The sequence below is a fragment of the Carcharodon carcharias genome, chromosome 8 (assembly GCF_017639515.1).
Source record: "Carcharodon carcharias isolate sCarCar2 chromosome 8, sCarCar2.pri, whole genome shotgun sequence".
Taxonomy (NCBI): Eukaryota; Metazoa; Chordata; class Chondrichthyes; order Lamniformes; family Lamnidae; genus Carcharodon; species Carcharodon carcharias.
Genome location: NC_054474.1, coordinates 176856720 through 176880358, shown reverse-complemented (window position 1 = coordinate 176880358; position 23639 = coordinate 176856720). Strand labels below are relative to the sequence as shown.

Here is a 23639-nt window from a genome sequence, read left to right as displayed (position 1 = left end):
CAAATTTTCCAATCTTGCCCCCCACGTTCACGTCCAAATCGTTAATATATAAACACAAACAGCAAGGGTCTCAACACCAAGCCCTGTGGAACACCACTTGAGACAACTTTCCATTCGCAAGGGCATCCATCGACCATTATCTTTTACTAAGTGGAGAGTCGAAGAGCAGAAGGTTCAGCGAGAGCGGGAATAAATGAGAGGGTGAGAATGAGAGCAGCAGAGAATGCAAGTAAGAGTGTTGTCAGCAAGAGGATAGGTTAGGGAGCAGAAGAGGCCGCTCCAGACAGCCCTGATCAGGTCACAGACCGGCAGGAAACAGTTTTAAAATGAATCTCAAAAATGCTAAAAGAGAATGTAAGCCCCATTAACTGACCAGCGTTAAAGTACAACAATGTTAAAAGGGACAGCATTAACCGAATAATGTAGAACCATGAAACTTTTTAACATCGACCTGAAAGCTGTTAAATGTTAGTCAAGATTTTTGTTTTCAAATCTTTGAAGTGGGGCTTGAACCCACAACCTTCTGACTAAAAAGCATGTGAGCTACCAATGAGCTATGGTTAACATAGCTTTAAGTAGTAACAAAAATATCAAAGTAGGGACAAAATGAACTAAGAAGCTACTGTTCAAAGATGATTCATCCTTGAAATAAATTGAAATGCTGTAAATACCCAGCAGGTCAGGCAATATCTGTGGCAAGAGAAACAGTTAACGTATAAGATCAATGACCTTTCATCACGATTCTGATAAAAGGTTACCGACCCGAAACATTAACTCTTTCTCAATCCTCAAGTGCTGTCTGACTGCAGAATTTCCAGCATCTTCCATTTATTTCTGTCTTTAAGTTTATCCTTAAATGGTTTCAAAATTGAGAGGAGGAATAAGAAATTGCTACGATGGGCTCAGCTTCTTGTTTCTTTATAACCCTTTGCAACTGTTGTTGGTGAAATTTCCTAATTAGACTGCCTATTTATTATAAAAATCCTTTAAACTGCAGTGGGAATTGTGCTAAACAATCTGTGTGATTGTCTAAAATTAGATTTGGAAGGAAACCAGATGAATCATAGAACATTTCCCACTTAGTTTTATCCTCGTTTATTATATAAAATAGAATGTGTAACTTGAGACAGACACAATTTAATATTTTTCCCGTGGAAACATCGTAAAATTTGGATTAATGACGTTTGAAACATATTTTACAATTGAGCACTGGAACTGGATTTGAAACCATAAAAATTCCCTCATGTCTCAGTTTCATTTAGCATTTTGAAAAACAATATAAATAAAATGGAACACTGATATAGTGCAAAATTTGTTTTCAAAATACAGTTGACATGGTTGGCATAATTTAAATTACATTATTTGCAGTGTCAAATGTATGCTAGTGTACGTAATTTAGGAAAGGTCAAGTAAAAGTAATTATCAGAAATATTTCACCTCCTAGCAATTTGTGAAACTTGACTTTTTAAATGTTAAATGTTTTACAGTTCAAGCATCACATACACCAAAGTTGAATTTTAAAAACAAAAATCATTTTTTTTTTTAATGAACGTTCACCACTGTAATGTATCTATGTAGATGTCTGCAGGAATGTTTATGGCTGCCAGCTTCAGGGCCTTTTGGCCGCTGTCCAAAACCGCCAGAAAATCTACTGCCTCTAAAGACCCTGGTGGATTAAAAAGACTATTTGCATCTTTTCAGCCTCCTGTTCTGATTCTCTTTATCTGAGTGAGACTGCTAAACTTAAGACACTTATGTGGTTGGCACACCTAAGACAGTATTTATCCAAAATGAACCCAAGACTTATGTGTCAGAATATGCCTTAGCCTAACCCCTTCCCCGTTAAGTTGGCATTTCCATTTTGCTGCCACCCAAGCCAAGGCAGCAGAAAATCAGCTGATTGGTTTCAACTGTTTGATTTTCCTCTGCTTTGTGCCCAGCTTTACATGCTCACTGGACATAAAAGCAAAAGAAAATTCTCTTTAGATTTCTTGTTGAATTGCCAATTGTTGGAAGCATTCAGTTCAGCTGACTTTCAATACCTTTAACTGGGATACAGCAAGATTTTTTTCTTTAATTACAATACCAGGCTTCATTAGTTTGTCAGCATATATGTAGGGATTAATCATTGCCACAAAGCATCAAGCATTTCAGCACCAGCAACACTGTACCAACCCACTAAATGCAGGTACTAGTTCAGCTTTTTGAATGTATGTACATTTACACATTGCATCTTAGAACACATGCATCTTCATACTAGTGCATTGCTTTTAAGGATGAACCACTAAAGAACACCACAGGAAATTCATTCACCCAACACTTGTGCACCTCACCTCTGTATCACTGATAAAATGGTGGTCCCTATTTCAGTAATTATTTGCCATTGAGGGTACATTAACAGAATGAAATGGATTAAATAGTTTTGCTCCATCACCCTGTTTCTGTACTGCTATGCGTTGCTAATTTCAATTAGTGGTGTAAAATTGTCTTGAATAGATGTAATTTCATATCATTGTCTTTTGTTGTGACTTGCTGATGAATTGGAGGGGAGGAGTATGCAGTCTGGTTCATTTCCAAAATGCTCTATATTTACCTCACTCGAAACAAGGTATTGCACAACATCATTCTGCTGCACAGTACAGTCTGCAACAAGCAGCAATGAGATTTAGTACTAAGATCCTGTTGTATTGCTTGAAGACAGTTGTGGGACAATTAATCATGAGGGCCAAGAATAAACTCTTTTTTTAATAAAACAAATTAAGATGTTCTGCATCTAAAACAGTACAATGTTCTATAGCACTTAATGCCCTTGAAAAATATTATTGGCTCTGCAGGAACTATAAACTGTTGCTACTATTTGAATTTTCGTGGTATTCTCTGAAGCTGGGCTTCTTGTGCTGCATCTACTGATTTTCTTTACATAAGACATAGTCTACTTTTGCAACAAAATAAATGTAAACTCCCTCTGTTTCCTAATTGCTCATATAGGCTGTAAAATGCAAAGCTATGATTCAAATATGCACACTGTTAATGGGTGTTTTCTTTCAGAGATTAATTTAGCAATTTGCACATCTAAACTTGATCTAAAATATGCATTAAGCTTGGCTATTAAAATGAATTGGCGATCTATACTTGGAAAAAAATGTTTTGAACAGGTTTTAATTGGAATGGGAGGTAATAAAATACAAACCACACAGGACTTCAGCTCCACATAATCGCATTTTTTATGAAGGTATCTACACACTCCTTTGTTATTTTACAAGCCATTAATCATTAAATTCAGCTGTTCATGTGATGCTTTATTTAGCCAGCATTTTTTAATTAACATGCCTGCTGTATCCAAGCTAATATAAATAGAACTACTATAAATTAGGCTAGATTTTCACTCAGTTTAATTTGAAAGCAACACTGAAAAATATTTAGTCTTGTCTACTAGAGTTGAAATTGCACTTCACAGCCATACAGTTCTGTGGCCTAATCTCGTTTCCAATATTTGGTATCCAATTGATGATTAAAATGTATTGAAAGATAGCACAAGCTACACAAGCAAGTGGAAAATCTTAAAATTGTACAGCATACAAACCGTTTGTCCTTGGTTCCCCTATATGGCTTCGTTTTTAATTTTAAGCAATAGTTTTAACATGAATGCAAATTCATGTCAAGAGATTTATCAGAATAAAGTTTAAGGTTTACTGAGAACTGCGTTCTAGTTTTGTGAATAGCATAGATTTTTTAAGTTAGCACTTACGTTTGTTTCTCAAATTCATCACAATGCCTTGTCTTACAAAACACTTTTTAAAAATGTAACCTGCTAACAAAATATGTTAGCACATGGTTGTAAGAAAACAAAATTTAGATGATCAAAGGAGATAAGCGAACCAGAGGGAGATGCATGTTGGGTACTAATTGTTGAACTGAAACCTGCCACAGAAATTGTGAATTCGCCACTGAACTTATTGCTGATAACATTTGTCCACAGAATACTGTACTAAATAACTGTGTATTATGCACTACTTTGTAACAGTGACTATGCTTCAAAAGTAATTCATTTGACTATGAAATGCTTGGGGATGCCCTGAGAATACGAAAAGTAAAAGACAAGTTTTGGTTTAGTTTTTATTGAAGTAAAACATGAAACTAAGAAACTACAAAAATTAAAACATTTTCATTTTTTTTTACAAAATTACAACTACTGGAAATTTGAAAGGAAAACAAAATGCCAGAAATACACAATAGGTCCATCAGTATCTGTAAAACAAAAGAAATGGTACATTTCAGGTACAGATGTGCCATTAAGTAGGGAAATGGAAGGTTTAGAAAAAACTTTAATTGATCTGAACAAAATAAAGGTACTGGAGTACTGAATACTATGTTTATTTGGGGGGGGGGGGGAAACAAGTGCAGTACCAGGAATGCTTAACTGTCACAGGTAGGAAACAACAAACAAATTTGAAGTTTTGTCTTATTTCACTTCAGAAATTATAAGCAAATGGGCTAAAGTATATGTCTGCATAAACACCAGTATTTGGGTATATGAAAATGAGCAGACTCTTGTGTTAATATTACACAACGTATATCTTTATGTTTAGATGTAAAAACCCTGAAATGTCTTTCAATTTAAAAAAAAACTTAACTGGCAGCTTCTAGCCATCAAATGCTGAGCTTCACATTTTGATATGGTCTTCAGATATGTGAGTCTCCCTCTCTCCATTAAGGCAGTGGGCATTTAAAGTCATCATGCAGAAATGCAGTCTTCTGAAAAATTTAACGTGTTTCTCCTCCACATTTGCCACGTAATGCAATTTGGATTGTCAGCAAAAAAAACTTAACATGATATAACTGCTGATTACTCCATTACAGCCTGGTTCTTATTTTAAAGCCATGAGCGTACACATTAAGAAGAAACCAAGATTTTTACAGATTTACTTAATTGACTGCATAATGGATGTTAAAAGACTTTGACATATACAATGTGAGCTTTAGGAACTTAATATTCCCATTCTACTGCAAAGCTTTTAAAAGTCATTGGGATATTATTTTCCATCATTCATTAACTTTAGTAAAGTAGGTGTGGGTATAAATCTTACATAATTACCTAGGAAAGGATATATTTGCCATAGAGGGGGTGCAGTGAAGGTTCACCGGACTGATTCCTGGGATGGCAGGATTGTTCTATGAGGAGAGATTGGGCCAACTGGGCCTGTATTCACTGGAGTTTAGAAGAATATAAGGGGATCTCACTGAAACACACAAAATTCTGACAGAGCTGGACAGACTGGATGCAGGGATGATGTTTCCTCTGGCTTGGGGAGAGGTCTAGAACAAGAGGACACAATCTCAGGAAATGGGGTAGACCATTTAGGCCTGAGATGAGGAGAAACTTCTTCACTCAGAGGGTGGTGAACCTGTGGAATTCTCTACCATAGAGGGCTATGGAGGCCAAGTCATTGAATATATTTAAGAAGGAAATAGATTTCTAAACTCTAAAGGTGTCAATGGGTTTGGGAAGAGAGCGGATGTATGGCATTGAGATAGAGGATCAGCCATGAATGGTGCAGCAAGCTCGAGGGGCCAAATGTCTTACTCCTGCTTCTATTTTCTATGTTTCTATAATGAATCATCCATGTGTTTGTGTTCAGAAACAGAGCCAAGCTATTAACTTCAGCAACAACTTGTATTTATATAGTGTCTTTGATATTGCAAAATATCCCAAGGTACCTCACAAGCTTTATCAAACTAAATTTGACACTCAACCATATAATGAAAGGTGATCAAAAGGTTGTCAAAGAAGCAGATTTTAAGAAGGAGTAAGCTAGAGGCAGAAAGGTTTAGGGAAGGGATTCCAGAGCTTGGGGCCAAGGCAGCTGAAGGCACGCCACCAATGATGGAGCTATGATAACTGGGAATATGCAAAAGGTCAAAATTCTCAGAATATGGAGATCTGAGTTGTCGCAGAGTTGAAGATGTCCTGTTAATTAGTGCAAAAACTACACAACATAAGAATCTAAACATGAAAAACTTAACCCTTCTCCAGTCCATGTACAACCTACGCTATCATAAACTTTACACTGCACATTTTATTTCTTATGAATAACAGCTACCTTGTGCTTAAAGTAATCCAGCAAAATACAAGAATACTTCTTAGTTCCCATCCAGTCTCAGTGGTGACCTCAACAGATGACTTTTCCAAACTACGTCACCCCTGCATTTAAAAATCACTCTGCTCTGTGCAGTCTTTGACTAATTTCAGTAGCTACTATATCTTGTATCCTGTTCCCAATGATGTGTTTATCCAGCTTTTTATCCATGAGTTGCTTCACATGACCATCAGCTTTTTGCTGCAATTCTGTTGTGTATTGATCTCCAGCTCAGTTGAAGCTTGTTTAATTTTGCATTTTTGTTCTTTAGCTCTGCACTTAGTCTATGTCAAACAGCTGCTTCCATCCACATAAATTATGTTCCTTATTTCAATAAACGGGGTCATGTCCCTTCATTATTTATCCAAGAAAAAACAACTGAGGTCATCCTTTCTCGTTTTGCTGGATGCTCTCGATTGCATCAACCTCATTTTGATGGAATGCTTAGAGGAATCCAGTGTTAACATTGTAATCAATGTTTTCCCATGTGTCTGAAGTTGCAATTTGTTTTCCAATAGAAAATCACAATGAGTGCAAGGGACCTTCTGTGGGGGAAATAAAGTATAAAAGGAGAAGTTTTTAGCTTTGACAAGCAGTCATTACATCTTTCAGAAAAAAACCTAGCCTGAAAAACAAAAACCATCAAACCCGAACGAAAACTAGGAAGTAAATACTATAGCGCCATGTACTCTGAGATAAAATAACTAGTAAATAACAACCAAGTAAAGGAATTATTATGTAAAGCATCCATTCTACATGACTGCAGTTGCCAGTTCTGCTGAAAGATGAATATCAGACTTGGGACTGATGTGATCAACTGATCACTTCTAATATTTATTGTCATGATCACCAAATGGTTAAGGTGGGAAAGAGACACAAACTATGATCCATAAGCAAACTGGAAATGAGCAACATCAAAGAACTTCCAACCCACGAAAAAGCTTATTATCAATTTTATCCAAAACTTCAGATCAATTCAATCATTAAGTCTCTGTAGATGAGACTATGCAGTGGTTTGATCCTCTAAAGGTACACAACGGAGAAGTCTGTCAACACAAGTACCAATGAAGGAAACTACCACTGGATTAGGTACCACAGAACTAGTGTAGCATAATCCAGGAGAAAAGCAGCCAACTTCTTAACAGAGAAACAAACCTCTGCTGACATAAGAGATCAAGGTTACCAGAGATAAAAAGACTTTTAAGTTTGGAATTAAAGAAAAATAATGTTTTAGTTCTTATCAAACAATTGTAATAAAAAACTAAAACCTCTTTCCAATAAGAGCAGGGTTTTAGAGAGATCATGAACATCTACATAGTAAAGACAAACGTTTTTATTTGGGAGGAAGAATAGCTAGAAGAGCTGTATGTAATTATCATCACTGAGGACTTGCCCAAGTAAAGGCAGATGCATTTCGATGTAATTTATTGCTCTGATTTATTGATTTTTAGCTTTTTTCCCTGAGTATAGTGGCTCTTTAAAATATTTATTGTAGAAGGCATCAATTGACTAAAACCTGGACTGAAAAAGCATCAGATTATCAACAGGAAGATAAATTGATCTATATCTCAATCTCATTAAAATCATTTTCCAAATTTGGATGGTGCAGATTGTTAGCACCCAGGCCTCTGTGATCTCAGAATTAGAATCTAACTTAGATTCTTCATTCTATAAGGGCCCAAGATAACTTTAGTCCATTCCTCCCTAACGTAGGACCCACTCTCAAAATCTCAAACTGGAAGTGTGGTCCTCAGTCACTAATTTCAGGATTGCTGATATGTGAGTGGGAACGAAAATGACACACTGCAGCAGAAGTGGGCACTTCTCTAAGGATGAGCTTAAAGCTCATACAATGGAAGAACAAAAGGGTAACTATTCCTCTGCATCTGCCGTGCTTCACTTGCCCTGAAAGTAATTCCTGCCACTACTTGGGTGTTTATTCCCTTCTCTGCCACTGAAGTTGTGAAACTAGAGCAGAAGATTTACTAAATGTGTAATGTATAGGCCTATATTCCAATGGATTTTGTTTATATGATCCAAGACTGATCCTCTAATTAATAGGGACTGTCTAGGATAGGGAGTCCTCTTTGTCACTGTGTCCAAAGATGAGAACCAGAAGGTAAAGTGACTTATTCCAGTTTACTTCCCAGACAACCTGGTGTAGGAAGTCTACCTTTGGACATAACTTATTATAGCACAAATGCCTTGACTCTGTCCAGTCTGGGGCAGAAAAGTGTCCTGGCAGAGTTTGATTCTGTACTCCATCACAGCAGACTGTTGGCAAATTCATCTTGTGAGCCACTAATATTCAAGGATTTTTTTTACTCTTTCATGGGATACGGGAGTAACTGGCAAAGCCAGCACTTGTTGCCCATCCTTTATTTGCCTTGAGAAAGTTGTGATGAGTTGTCGTCTTGAACTGCTGCAGTTAGTCTGCTGCAGGCACACCTACAGTGGTGTTAGTGTTCCAGGATTCTGATCCAGTGACAGTGAAGAAACAGCAATATATTTCCAAGTCAAGATAGTGTGCGTGGAGGGGAACTTGCAGGTGGTGGTGTTCCCATGCATCTGCTGCCCTTGTCCTTCTAGGTGGTAAAGGTCACAGGTTTGGAAAGTGCTGCTAAAGGTGTCCTGATGAGTTGCTGCAGTGCATCTTGTAGATGATGCACACTGCTGTCACGGTGCATCAGTGGTGGAAGGAGTGAATGTTTTAAGTTGGTGCATGGGGTGTCGATCAGGTGGGCTGCTTTGTCCTGGACGGTATTGAGCTTCTTGAGGTTGCCACCACACACATCTAGGCAAGTGGAGAATTTTCCATCACACTCCTGATTTGTCTTGTAGATGGTGGACAGGCTTATGGGGAGTCAGGTGGTGTGTTAGTCACTGCAGAATTCCCAATCTCTGACCTGCTCTTGTAACCACAGTATTTATGCAGCTGGTCCAGTTCAATTTCTGGTTAGTGGTAAGCCCTAGATGTAGTTAGTGGGGTTTCAGCGATGGTCATGCTGGTAATGCTGTTGACTGTCGAGTAGAGATGGTTAGATCCTCTCTTGTTGGCCTGGCAGTTGTGTGGCACGATTGTTACGTGTCACATATCAGCCCAAGCACAGGTGTTGCTGCATATGGACAAGGAATGCTTTGGTATCTGAGGAGTTGCGAATGGTGCTGAACATTGTGCAAACATCAGTGAACATCCCCACTTCTAACATTATGGAGGGAAGGTCATTGATGCAGGTGAATTTGGTTAGGTCTAGGACACTACCCTGAGAAACTCTTGCAGTGATGTCCTGGGACTGAGATGATTGGCCTCCAACAACCAGAAGCTCTTTCCTTTGTGCTAGGTAAAAGTGTAGTCAGTGGAAGGATTTTCCCCTGATTCCCACTGTCTTTAATTTTCCTTAAGCTCCTTGATGCCACACTTGGTCAAATGCTGTCTTGATGTTAAGGGCAGTCATTCTCACCTCAATTCTGCAATTCAACTCTTTTTTATCCACGTTTGGACCAAAGCTGTAATGAGGTCAGGAACCAAGTCACCCTGGCGAAACTCAAACTGAGCATCAGTGAGTAGGTTATTGCTATGTAAGTGTGGCTTGATAGTACTGTTGACAATACCTTCCATCATTTTGCTGATGATCAAGAGTAGCCTGATAGGGTGGTATTAGCCAGATTAAGATTTGTCCTGCTTTTGGACAGGGCATCTTTGGGCAATTTTCCACATTGCCAGGTAGATGCCAATGTTGTAGCCGCACTGGAAAAGCTTGGCTAGTTCTGGAGCACAAGTCTTCAGCACTAGAACCGGTGTGTTCTCTTGGCAATATATCCAATGCCTTCAGTCATTTCTTGATATCACGTGGAATGAAACAAACTGACTGAATACTATCATCTGTGATGATGGGGACCTCCAGGAGGAAGCCGAGATAGATCATCCACCTGGCTGAAAATGGTTGCAAATGCTTTAGCATTTTGAACTGATGTGCTGGTTTCCCCCAACATTGAGGATTTGGATATGTGTGGAGCTGCCTCCTCTGGTTAGTTGTTTAATTGTCCACCACCACTTACGACTGGATATGGTAGGAATGCAGAGCTTTGATCCAGTCTGTTAGTTGTGGAAGCACTTACTCTGTCTATTACATGCTGTTTTTGCTGTATGGCATGCAAGTAGTCCTGTGTTGTAGTTTCACCAGAGTGACATCTCATTTTTAGGTATGTCTGGTGCTGCTCCTGGCAATGCCCTCCTGCACTCTTCACTGAACCAGAGTTGATCTCCTGGCTTGATGGTAATCCTAGAGTGAGGAATAAGCCGAGCCATGGGGTTAAAATTCTGCTGCTATTGATGGCCAGTTTTGAACTATTCTGAATAGATCCCATTTAGCACGGTGATAATGCCACACAACGTGGAGGGTATCCTCCTCTGTGTGAAGATGGGACTTTGTCTTCACAAGGACTGTCTGGTGGTCACGCCTACCAAGATTGCCATGGACAGATACATCTGCGATAGGTAATTGGTGAGCACAAGGTCTAGGAGGTTTTTCCCTCTTGTTGGCTCCTTCTTTATCTTACCTGCTGCTGTCTGAGGACTTGGCCAACTTGATCAGCAGTGGTGTTACAGAGCCACTCTTGGTGATGGACATTGATATTTCCCACCCAGAGTACATTCTGTGCCCTTGCCACTCTCAATGCATCTTTCAAGTGGTTTTCAACATGGAAGAGTACTGATACATCAGCTGAAGGAGGACAGTAGGTGGTAAACAGCAGGAGGTTGCCTTGACCATGTTTGACCTGTGCCATGAGGCTTCATAGGGTCCGGATTCAATGTTGAGGACTCCCAGGGCAATTCTCTCCTGACTGTGCTTCCACCTCTGGTGGGTATGTCCTGCCGGTGGGACAAGACATACCTGGGATATGGAAAGTAAAATCGAATATATTTAAAATGGACTGTATAATGGATGGGCAAACTATTACAAGTTATCCAAATGAACAATACTATTTTTTAAAAAGTGATGAACTTAGTACAGATGGCAAACTTAACTCACTTGGGGAGTGGAACTTTTTGATGTGATTCTGCAGTTCTGAAGCTGTCTCTGTGTTTGTGTTACATATTCGACAAATAAAGTTCTCCAAATCTGAAAGTTAAAAATATGCAACATGAAGATGCTGCAGTAGTTATTACAGATCATGTCTTTGACGTGCATGCAGAATTAAACATTCAGTTGACAGACTGGCCTATCTTAAAGCCTGATTCTTGGCTGCACTCTAGTGTGAAGAACTATTCTTCAGGGACCATTCTGTAGACCAACTGTCAAATGACATTTTAGCAATGATTTATATTTTGATGGTTTGACTGTAGTATACTGTCTGAGCAGTTAAGAGATGTTGGGTATGTTGTCAGTCAGAGCTACACTTCACAAACAGCCTGAATGACAGAAGCAGTAAATATTGCCTTTGTAATATATTTTTAAAAATGTATATATTTAACATGTCTAGATTTACTTTCCTTGTTTGGCTCCTTGCACTACGCCTTTCTTATGTCGAGGACTGCATTTAAAAATCCTCTAGCAGAATTTTGCATCAGTTGGCTCCCATAAGTTAGAGAAGTGTTTTGTGTCTTACTATCTGATTGGTCTTCAACCCAATCAGGCACTGTCCACAATGGAAAGGTTCAGTACCTGAGTAGTGCTGTCAACAGATGGCAGCCTGGGCTAGGACTGGATAAGCAGTCTGTGTTGTTGAGATCTATAAAGCCATTTCTCCAGAACACTAAGAATGCCTGTACTTTGTACAAAGGCAGGAACATTTGAAGAAATACTCAAGGCAATATTCTTTGTGAATTTTCAAAGGTTATTGCAGAAAATAAAAGCTGATGGTGTAGGGGTAACATATTGGCATGGATAGAATATTGACTAGCTAACAGGAAGCAGAGCTGGCATAAATGGGTCTTTTTCTGGTTGGCAGGATGAGTGGTGTGCTACAGGGGTCAGTGCTGGGACCTCAAATTTTTACAATTTATATAAATGACTTGGAAGAAGGGACTGAAGGGATGGTTGCTAAATTTGCTGACGATACAAAGATAGTTATGAAAGTAAATTGAAGAAGATGTAAGGAGGCTACAAAATGACAGGTTAAGTGAGTGGCAAAGATCTGGCAAATGGAGTATAATGTGGGCAAATATGAAGATGTTCATTTTGCAGCAAGAATAAAGAAGAAGCTTACTATCTAAATGGTGAGAGATTGCGAGCTCTGAGATTCAGATGGATCTGTGCATCCTAGTACATGAGTTACAAAAGGTTAGTACGCAGGTACAGCAGGTAATGAGGAAAGCTAATGGAATGTTATCATTTATTGTGAAGGGAATTGATTACAAGAGAAGGGAGGTTATGCTGCAGTTGTATGGGGCTTTGGTGAGACCACATCTGGAGTATCATGTACAGTACTGGCCTCCTTACTTAAAGAAAGATGTAAATGTGTTAGAAACAGTTTGGAGTAGGCTTACTTGACACATACCAGGAATGGGTGGGTTGTCTTATGAGGAAAGGCTGGACAGGTTAGGGTTGTATCTATTGGAATTTAGAAGAGTAAGATGTGACTTAACTGAAACCTTTAGGATCCTGTGGGGTCTTGACAAGGTGGATGTGGAGAGCATATTTCCTTCCGTGGGAGAATCTAGAACTAGGGGTCGCTGTTTAAAAATAAGGGGTTGCTCATTTAAGACAAAGATGAGGAGAACTTTTTTCTCTGAGGGTCTTGAGTCTTTGGAACTCTCTTCCTCAAAAGGTGGTGGAAGCAGAGTCTTTGAATATTTTTAAGGTAGAGCTAGATAAATCAGGTGCAGTTTTGCCAACACACAGTACTATAAATGAAGTCAATGTATTGGCTTTGGAGCACTTTGCAATACTCTGAATGCAAATCCATTCTATCTTTAACTGTTTGATTTGATGTTGGGATGTGAGTGTGCAAATGTATCTTGGTTCTTCTCAAGTTCTTACTCTTCAGATTATTGTTAACTTAAACTTAAGTTTCTACAAGGCCCCTCTCCCTTCCGTTCATCCCTGGGATGTGCCATTCATCCCTGGGATTCCAGCACATCTTTCAATCATCATACATGTTGTTTCCTAACTTCTGGATAAAATAGCAAGGAACAAGTACTGTTCTGAGCTTCTGCTGCCAGGAATATTCAGAAATGTGTAGGTCATGCTTTCCCTCCTTCATTCTAGTTTCACTGAGAAAAATTATGTTGTTATGAACTACTAGTTTATATTAATTGGGATTTCAAGAGCTATTCTGGATGAATGAAACACATTGGTCTGAATGGCTTTCTTTATCAGTAATTATCTTGTGATCTTTAAACAGTTTCCAGCCTCAGGGATTAGAGAGCATGTGGATTCCAATCACATTAAAGATTTTCTCAATTCTGAAGAAGCAATTCCTACCACTTCACCTGTAAACCTACCTGTATGCCTAACAATTATGTGCTTTTGAACATCAATAAGTCGGTTGAAACCTTTTTCGCAGTGCGGGCACTTAAACTTAAAGGTCTGAAGATGTTCTGATTTGAAGTGAATATCCAAATCCTTTGACCTGAAAAAGCCTGATCCACACAGTAGGCAGAAATGTTTCTTTCTTCCTGTAAGTAAAAATGCATTTCTCAAACTTATATTACATGCAGTCCATTCACAAGCTGTAAACTTGTAAGTAAAGTTGAAGGGTTTTATCATTACTATATGCTAGTCTACTGTATACCCACACCTCTACTCATTTCAGTACCCCACCCAAAAAAAATTAATCTTGTCTCCTTGATGCATGCTACATATGTACTGCAAACAAAAAAATAAAAATTGTTAAAATTTATTTTAATATTTCATATGGGACATAACAGTTTAACAAATAAAAGAGCAGCTTGATGATATGTTATTAGTCAGTGTAGTTAAGGTCCATCCAATAAAAGCTCTTCTCAAGCTAACTGGGTAGGTTTTGACAGGTGTCCCACTTCTAACTTTCCTGTCTCTGCTCCTTTCAGTAACTGTTCTCCTATGTTCTACATGATATCCTGAGCATGAGATAAATAGGTGCCCCATTTGCACGCCTCTCCCAATGCTGTCTTTCTTCCAGGTAAGTACAGAATGGCAGCATGGATCTCTTTGTCCTCTACTTTTCCTGCCCACTTCTAACAAAATTTAATTGAGCCCAGTAAGGCCTCCTGCAGAAACCCTGCCCAACACTGGGGATCAGCACTGACGACTCACAGGAGACAATTTTCAACCCATCAGCTTGTGTTACACCATGTTAGATAAATGACATGGTGTATCACCAGGTTCCTTTACTGGTCCAGTCCTTAAATATTTCTGCAAAAAACACCAAATCTGTGAAATCTGAGATCTTACATACTTTGGGAAATAACTGAGAAAAATGAGTACTTGTTAATCAATTTTTTAATCTAATGAACTCAGTAAAGAAACTAAATGCTATTAAATGTGTTTATATTGATCAAATGTGTCATTAGCCAAAATTGAATCTCTTAAATTATCTTAAGTTGCAAGATTTGATGGAAAGTGTACCTCCATGCATAAGCTTGTGTTTCCAAAGAATAGAATAATACAAGTACTTATTCCCACAAAGACTGCAACTGTGCACTCCTGAAAATATAAAATGATAGCATGAGGAGAGCATTAGGCCAAAGGTTCCAAAGCTGACACATGAACACATTCTCACTGCATACTTAAGATGTTATAATAATAAAACAATGCCTTATTAGGAAATACAAATTTTAGAACCTCTGTTTTGACTGACATGCGGAATCTGCTACATAAAGGTTAGCCACTTTTAAATAGTCCATCTATGGAGGATAGGAATAAGCATTTGGGGAGGGTTGCTTACTCCCATGAAATGTGCCAAAATTGAAGGTCAGCCAAGATCGTTGTTGAGGGTGTCTGTGGAGGCGGCTAACAGACCAAACAGTGTATGTAGGCCCTCTAGGTTGATTTGGGTGGAAAAATTGGATTGAAAAAAAGCAAAAATAAAACAGAAAGCAAGTTCAATCTGTGTAATAATGTCTACTAATTCTAAATACAAGGAAGGCATTCAGTAGAAATTTTGTAAATGGAACTTTAGATCCTATGTTGAGATGAGCAAAGCAAAGAGGTGTTTGAAGGATTGCACTGTGGCTTGGCACGAGACCAAGCAATGGATGGAAAGAAGAGATGCAGATTCATGCTCCCTGTTCCTTTGAGTTCACAATCTCTGCCACATATGGCAGTAAGTAGTCGGTGGTACTCCCTGGAGGAAGAAAATGCCAAGTTGGGTGGAGTCTCACTGTTACATACCTCTTAAATGACACAATAGGAGTGATATTGCATTGGCCTGGAATCGATACAGAACAACGTTCACCTCAACTATTCTTTTCCTTGGGGGTGAAGCATTTATAGTTCAGAGGGATTTTCGTTTATCCCACTGGTACATTAACAACCATAGTAGGACTTGGTTTGAAACTATATATGATGGAGAACCTCAACTGAGGTAGCAGCACTAACGTTAAGATGAAGTGAAGCACATCCACTGAGGAAGAGAAACAAGTCAATGACTCGAGCTGAACTATTCTTTAGCACTTTCCAGCAAGCAGTTCAGGAACAGTACTGACAAAAGCCTGGAACAAGGCACCCATCTGCATACTACTTTGGGAAATGGTCCATTGGCCAGTGGATTCAAAGAGGGAGAGAAAACAACACTAATGGAAAGGTTAAAAGGAACAACGAAGAAAGGAAAATCCAAAGATTGAATAATTACTCAATTAGATTCTATTAAAAAAAATCCCCATAACTAGGTTACTTACACCACAATGTCATTTTTAATATCCATAATCCTAAAATGGATAAAAAGAGTCTGAGCAGAACACAAACCACTGCCCTGCTGCTACAGAATGTAGAACATAAAATAATGGTGAGGCTGCTGGTCACCCATCCTATCTAACCGCTACCTAACATCACCATCAAAAAATATGGAACAGGTACCATTTTCCAAAGTTTTGCAACAATTAGCATCTCTGAATTACTGCAGTCATTTAATACAGCGGAGAAGCCAAGTGTATTGCACAAATGTAGAAAGAAAAATTCTGACAAATAATTTTTAAACAGTATATACAGTGGATTGACAAACAAGCTTGTTCAAAACAGTAAAAATTCAACAAAATTCGAATGTGTTGAAATATCACCTTGTCAAAAAATTGTTACAAATCAAAATCAGAATTTTGTCTTTGTAAATTAACATTTGAGCTGATTGCAAGATTTTTCTCAGGCAATGGACTAATGGCAGATCCCAGCAATGTAACTTGTGACTGCAGGCATCTAGGAGTCTGTCTTGCATCCACATAGATAAAAATCAAAGAGGACATGTATGTGATCAGTTCTATCACGTTCTCACTGCCTCAACTGAAGGCAGGAATCATCATTCCCTGAACAAAATTTGAAATTAGAAATATCTCAATAAGGAAATATTTTGAACAGAAATACATTATTTCTTCATGGGATGTGATACTGTTTGCAAGGCCAGCATTTGTAATAGCAGTGATGAACCACCTTCTTAAACTCCTGAATTTAATTTGTGTAGGCACACCCACAGTGCTACTGAGGAGGAAGTGCCAGGTTTTTGACCAGGCATCAGTGAAAGAGTGGTAATATAGTTCCGAGTCAGGATGCTGTGTGACTGAGAACTTGTAGATGCTGGTGTTCCCATGTGTCTGCTGTCCTTGTTCTAGGCGGTAGAGGTCATGGGTTTGGAAGGTGCTGTCAAAGGTGCCGTGGCAAGATGCTGCAGTGCATCTTGTGAATGGTACACATTGTAGCCACTGTGTGCCAGTGGTGGAGGGAATGATTGTTTAAGGTGGTGGTGGGGTGCTGATCAAGCTTTGTGTTGAGTTTCTTGAGTGTTGTTGGAGCTGCATTTATCCAGGCAGGTGGGGAGTATTCCATCACACTCCTGACTTGTTCCTTGTAGATGGTGGACAGACTTTGGGGAGTGAGAAGGCAAGTTACTTGATGCAGAATTCCAAGCCTCCAACCTGCTCTTGTAACCACAGTATTTATGTGGCTGGTCCAGTTCAGTTTCTGGTCATTGGTAACCCCAAGATGGTGATGGTGGGAGATTCAGTGAAGGTAATGTCATTAAGCATCAAGAGGGGATGGCTGGATTAACTCTTGTTGGAGACAGTCATTGCCTGGCACATGTATGGTGTGAATATTACTTGCCATTTATCAGCCCAAGCCTGAATGATTTCCAGGTCCTGCTGCATATAGACACAAACTGCTTCAGTATCTAAGGAGTTGAGAATGACACTGAACACTGCAATCAAGATCAAACATCCCAGCTTCAGACTTTATGATGGAAGGAAGGTCACTGATTAAGCAGCTGAAGATGGCTGGGCTTAGGATACTTCCCTGAGGGACTTGAGCAGCAATGTCTTGGGGCTGAGATGATTGGTCTCCAACAGCCACAGCAATTTCCTTTGGGCTAGGTATGAATGCAGTAGAGTTTCCAATGATTCCTATTGACATCAATTTTGCTCAGGCTCTTTGATACCACACTCCATCAAATGCTGCCTTGATGTCAAGGGCAGTCACCCTCACTTCACCTCTTAAATTCAGCTCCTTTGTCCTTGTTTGGAACAAGGCTTAATGAGGTCTGGAACTGTGTGACCCTGGCAGAACCAAAAGTGCATCCGTGAGCTAGTTATTGCTGAGTAAGGGATGCTTGATAGCACTGTTGATGATAGCATTGTTCATTACTTCACTGATGACTGCGTATAGACTGATGGAGTGGTAATTGGCTGGATTGGATTTGTCCTGCTTTTTGTGCACAGGCACATCTGGGCAATTTTCTACACTGCCAGATGGATGCCAGTGTTGTAGCTGTACTGGAATCATTTGGCTAAGTACACTGACAGTTCTGGAGCACAAGTCTTAAGTTCTACAGCCGGGATGCTGTCAGGACCCATAGCTTTTGCTGTATCCAATGAATTCAGCCATTTCTTGATATCACGTAAAATTAATCAAATTGGATGAAGACTGGCATCTGTGATGCTGGGGTCCTTAGGAGGTTGAGATAAATCGATCTTCCACTTAGCACTCCTGGCTGAAGAATGATATGGGCCAGCATCCATTTTTAGTTCCTTATATCTCTGTGAATCAACTTGGAATGTTTTCCTACATTAAAGGAGCTATATAAATGCATTATGTTGTTGCTGCTCTGATAATGCACACTATAGCTGACTTCAAAGTGCCCAATACTGATGACATGTGCCTCAGCACCAACTGTTTCATCATGATCATCGCAAATAGAGTGTAGACTGTTAACTGATTAAGGCAGCACTTGTCTATCCTGTTATAAAAATACATTTGTAGCATCAGAAAAAAATGTTCCTAATCATCAAATTTGGAATTGGGGAGGAATGGAAACTCTTTGGGAGGAACAGCTAGAGAGCCAAGAATCAGGAAAATTTGTTCCTGTAGGCAGAACAGAAGTAATGTGTTCTCTAAACATTTCAGGGTGAGGGTAGGAGAAGAAAAAAAATCAATAACCTTCTCTAGAAAAATTGACAAAGCCCAAAATAAGGTTGGTCAGAAATTGGTGAATCCAACTGCCAGGAAAACCATGTCTGCAGTAAGTGCAACCCCCTCTATGATCAATTTCAATCTGGTTTTCAGTAATGGACTGTAGCAGGATAACGAGCTTAAAGGTTATTTTCAAAAGTAAAGAGAGCCAGTACAATTTAAAATAAGCTTTACCTCCATAAATTAAACTTGTAAATTGGTAAACTATAGGGAATTTTAATGTTTTCACAGTGCCATTTTTAAGGGAAGAAAGACTTAAATGATTATCAACAGAATAAGCTTTTCCTGTAATAAGGAGCATCGATTCAAATATTTTTAACACTAACGTACGTGTAATGTTTTTTAAAAATCAACAAAAAAACTCTGCTTTTAATGGAAGTGCAAATCCATGTTCTTTACAGCCTATGTAACTGAACATGCATGAGGGCAGAAATTGTGAAATGTTCTGTCATCACGGAGCCTTGTGGACATGGATGTGGCTCTGAAATAGACCTCAAAACATTGCAGCCCTAATTCTGCATACTTCTTGCTTCCATCAAGCAATGTTTCCTGCTCTCACTGTGCTTTACTGTCCAGAGCAGAGCCTCGTAATCTCTGCCCTCAGATGTATCCAGTAATATCTAATCAACATCAATTGTTCCCACTGAGACTTGAGGCTTTCAACTGTGCCTGGTGCAGAGCCTAGCTTTAATGGTGCAGGCCAGACATCAGGCACCCTAATTTCAATATCCAAATTACTGATGCATGTTCTTTTCTTCAGGAGCTCTGTACTAGGGGGGGTAACTAAATCATAACATTTGTCCCTACATTCCTTAGATACTGAAATTCTAAGCAAATTGAACTATTCAATATTACTCCTAACCCCCGGAAATCAACACCAACATGAAGCTTATAGGATGAAACTGCACTGTGGGTTATCAACAAATACATTTATCAACGTATTTGTGAAATTCCTTTGCACTCTGTTAAAGAACACATAGTCCATTTAAAGTAAATTATTGGATGCCCTGTTAACATAGTGGACAACAGAATATCATGTGAATGCTTTTGTATACAAAATTGCATTATGTGCTAATATTGTATTCTGCAATTTCATCTAATTTAGAGGCACTAATTATAATTGATAGCTTTAATGTAAATATATAAATGATTAGCAGCATGTTATGCTTAGAACTGACTTTGGAAACCATTTATTAATGGATTAACATTTTTCAAGTTTTTTGCCTCTTTGGAAAGCTAACAATAAACATCAATAGGATAATCACCATTGGTCACTATGTCCCTATGCAAGGGAAAGAAGAATGAATTTGAGTACTGCTGACAAAAAGCGACATGTTGAAGCTTTTCACCTTGTAGTCACCAGGACACTTTGCAAGAATACCAATATAAGGGGAAAAACAATAATTTACACAGTATGTGAAGACAGTGCTGATTGGTTGGCAAGTGGACTCTGGTAGAGGCATTGCCATGAAGAATGCACCAGTGATAGTGACTGACAGTTAACTGCTAACCATTGTTTGAAATTTAAACCAGGCAGTTTAACACTGATTGGTCAAGCCATTGCCCTGAGGAATTAATCAGCAAATGGTTGTCACTTATTACACCTGTTTCAGCTAAACAAAATATGTGAACATGTTGTTTCTGTCTGCAATGAACAGGGCCCTGTGTATTAATATACATAGCTTCCAGTACATGCAAATGCGCCAGACTGCGAGCCCAACTGACGAACTTAAATTGGTTGTTATACTTGGCACACTCAGGATTATTTAGCAAATGTCATCCAACCGTGGAATCATTTTTCAGGGCTGAAAGTGACGGCCTTGGGCCCGTTCATAAGTTTGCGCAATATACAGTGCGAAATGATCTGATCAGGGCAGCCATTATCCTCATGGAACCCAACAAAAAGTGTCTTCAATGAAATGAAACCTAACCTCCTACCCCTCGCACATTTCCAATATGTTGATGATATGTTTGTTATATTTAAATCCACAGTTGCATGTAATAATTTCCTTACATGTCTTAATGGGCTCCATCTTGCACTCAAATTCTCCTTTAAAATGCAGCAGTCAAATTAACTCCCTTTCCTTGACGTACCAGTTGAGAAATCTGCCAGGGGTTCTCTACCATTGTCTACTGCAAACCTGTAAAAATGCCTACCTTCACTGGTCAATATATGCTTGGGATTCTTACAGTTCCACACATTATAAGATTGGTCTTACCTGCAACCTTGTAAAGAGGGCCCAAGCCATTTGCTCACCTTGCAAGCTTGATGCTGAAATAGGGCACATCAAAGGCATCCTGCAGGATAACGGCTATCCTGATCAGGTCATTTCACGCTATATAGAATGCACACTCATGGACTTGCCTAAGGCTGTCACTTTCAGCCCTGACAAGTGCCCAGTCTACCTCCAATTACCCTGGAAGGGCAAAGCGTCTCAAAAATTTGAGCAACAGGTGAAGCTATTTTACGCTGGTACAATGCAGTAGCCACATGAGTGTTATTCGCCACTAACAGGAAGCTGCCGTTAAGCTGAAAACATGTTCTGCCTATCACCAAATGAGTAATGTGATATATGAATTTCAGCGCCTGTGTGATGCTAGATTGTATCAAACAGCATATCCCAGCCGCTGTTCACAACGGGCAAGGTACAGACTGTACCCAAACAGCCTGCGTTTGTAAAATTCAAAACACTCTCTGTTCAATATTAGATGTGATTCTGCGATTGGCCAACATATGCTAAAGTACGTTAAGTATTACGCTGACAACCAATTTAAGTTCGTCGGTTGGGTTGGCAGTGTGGTGCATTTGCATGTACTGGAAGCTACATATATTAATACACAAGGCCCTGTTCTTTGCTGACAGAACATGTACACACATTGCCCCTGTTTCAGCTATACAAAATAAGTGACAGCCATTTGCTGATTCATTCCTCAGGGCAATGCCTTAACCAATCAGGGTCAAGCTACCTGGTGAAATTTCGAACAATGCTTAGCAGCTAACTGTCAGTCACCATCACTGGTGCATTCTCCATGGCAACACCTCTAACAGAGTCCACTTGCCAACCAATCAGCACTCTTCACATGTAGTATAAATTGTTGTTTTCCCTTTTTATATTGGTATCCTTGCGGAGTATCCTGATGAGTGCAAGATGAAAAGCTTCAACATGTCTTTTTTTTTTCAGCAATACTCAAGTACTGTACAACCAAATAACTAAAAGAGTGAATCATAATCCCTGCTCCTCCCAGTCCAGTGACTCTCAGTAGTATGTTTGCCACTGTAGTCATTGATAAGAACACAATTTAGCCTTTCTGTGATTCCTTCGATAACTGAATGGACTGTTGACACTCATTGGCTTCTTTACGAAGAATTTCAGTTCAAGTAAATCGTAGGATGACTGCCAGAGCTTTTCAAATTTTGCCCGGGCACGAGGCAAAACTTTCAAGAGAGTAAAAGATGTTGGGGAAAAATTAACTTACTCTTGGGCTTTTTGAATGCCTTTTTCTTTTTCACAGGCGTAATTCTGCTAGTTTGAACCTGATAGCCAGCACCACGGACAAGTTTCACTTCATCTGCAGGACAGGAAGATATGCAAAGTAAAAATAAAATCCTGTAAAAAGATGAACGCAATGCTTTTTGCTGTTCTCTTTGCAAAATACCCTGCATGTTGAAACAAAACGAACTGAAACCTACCTGATAATTTCTGCTCACCACTTTCATCAATGTAGGATTTGACTAAAGATGTAACATTACTTATCTGAATCTTAGGTAAGTTATCTGTAAGACAGAAAACTATACACTATTATCCCAGGTTTGAAGCATGAGCACACTAAAATAATGCTAACAATACTTTAATTGGTTAGATAAATGAATGTAACATGAGTAATTTGTCAAATTCAAAATATTTACACAGAGTAATTTTGTAAAAATACAACAATAACATGCATTTATAAAATGCCTTTAAAGCAGAAAACATCCCATTGTGCTTAACTGAATCATAAAAAAACTAAAGTAGACACAGACAAAAAAAAAATTAGGAGTGGTCTGGTCAAAGTGGTAGGTTTTACCAAGGTCTTAAAGGAAGAGCAGGCATTGAAAAGGCAGAAGGGGTTTATGTTGGGAATTCTAGAGCTTAGGCCTGGCCACCAATAGTGGGGCAAAGGAAGGTGGAAATGCACAAATAGCCAGAGTTCTTTTTTCAAATGAAGTCTCACAAAACAAAGCTGAAATGCTGGGTACAGGTTGACGAATGTTTCTGATTGTGTTTAGCGAATAAAATTAAAAGTAATTCGTTATGTGAAGGCTCGGGAGCTTTAACTGATGTTGGCAGACAAAAGCTATTACGATATGGTTAAACTTTTTTTCCTTTAAGGGAAAACACTACAGCTAAGTAACTTATATTTTAAGATGCAAGTCTGAAGTAAAAAGGAGCTATTGAAGCATTTCCAAGTATGAATATGTTGATTTTAAATAAGCCCAGTATTTCTGTTGGGAGTCCTAATAAGACTCACTGTATCATACAGAAAACCAATTCTATTCAGTTACAGATTAATTTTGAAGACAACTTTCTACTAAATAGTGTTGTGCGTTTAATGTCTGTATTTACTACTAGTGTAACAGGTTGCCTTGTTATATTTCAACAGATTAAACTTTGAATTCAGTAATAATGTCTGAGAACAAATTTCACTAGTACCTCTTGCTTAATGAAAATGATCTTCATTTTTACATGTTTTTAATACAAATACGTTATGGGTGAATTCGTTAGGTTATGGTGAATTCTAAATTCTCAAATTATTGGTGCTGGCATGTTGCATGATAAAAGCATTGTTCACTTCGTTGGTGAAGATGAGCATTGAGTAAAATAATCTCATCCTCACATGACTGGAATAAATGGCAAGATTCCTGATG

General features: G+C 38.8%; 1 protein-coding gene across 8 annotated transcripts in view; it reads right to left on the bottom strand.

The window, feature by feature from the left end:
- Window positions 1-4102: 4102 nt before the first annotated feature.
- Window positions 4103-23639, bottom strand: part of LOC121281055 (zinc finger protein 208-like) — an 82833-nt gene continuing 63296 nt past the window's right edge. For 5 of the 8 annotated variants that reach the window (XM_041193669.1, XM_041193667.1, XM_041193674.1 and 2 more), the window contains 6 exons: window positions 22425-22508; window positions 22211-22303; window positions 14690-14767; window positions 13585-13758; window positions 11171-11260; window positions 4103-4248 (listed from right to left, as the gene is read on the bottom strand). In XM_041193669.1, coding sequence (XP_041049603.1) covers window positions 4190-4248; window positions 11171-11260; window positions 13585-13758; window positions 14690-14767; window positions 22211-22303; window positions 22425-22508 — 578 coding nt within the window. In that variant the 3' untranslated portion in view covers window positions 4103-4189. Of the gene's footprint in view, window positions 4249-6059; window positions 6683-11170; window positions 11261-13584; window positions 13759-14689; window positions 14768-22210; window positions 22304-22424; window positions 22509-23639 lie in introns of those variants that run through there. The other 3 variants (XR_005943799.1, XM_041193671.1, XM_041193672.1) reach the window with 3 other exon arrangements.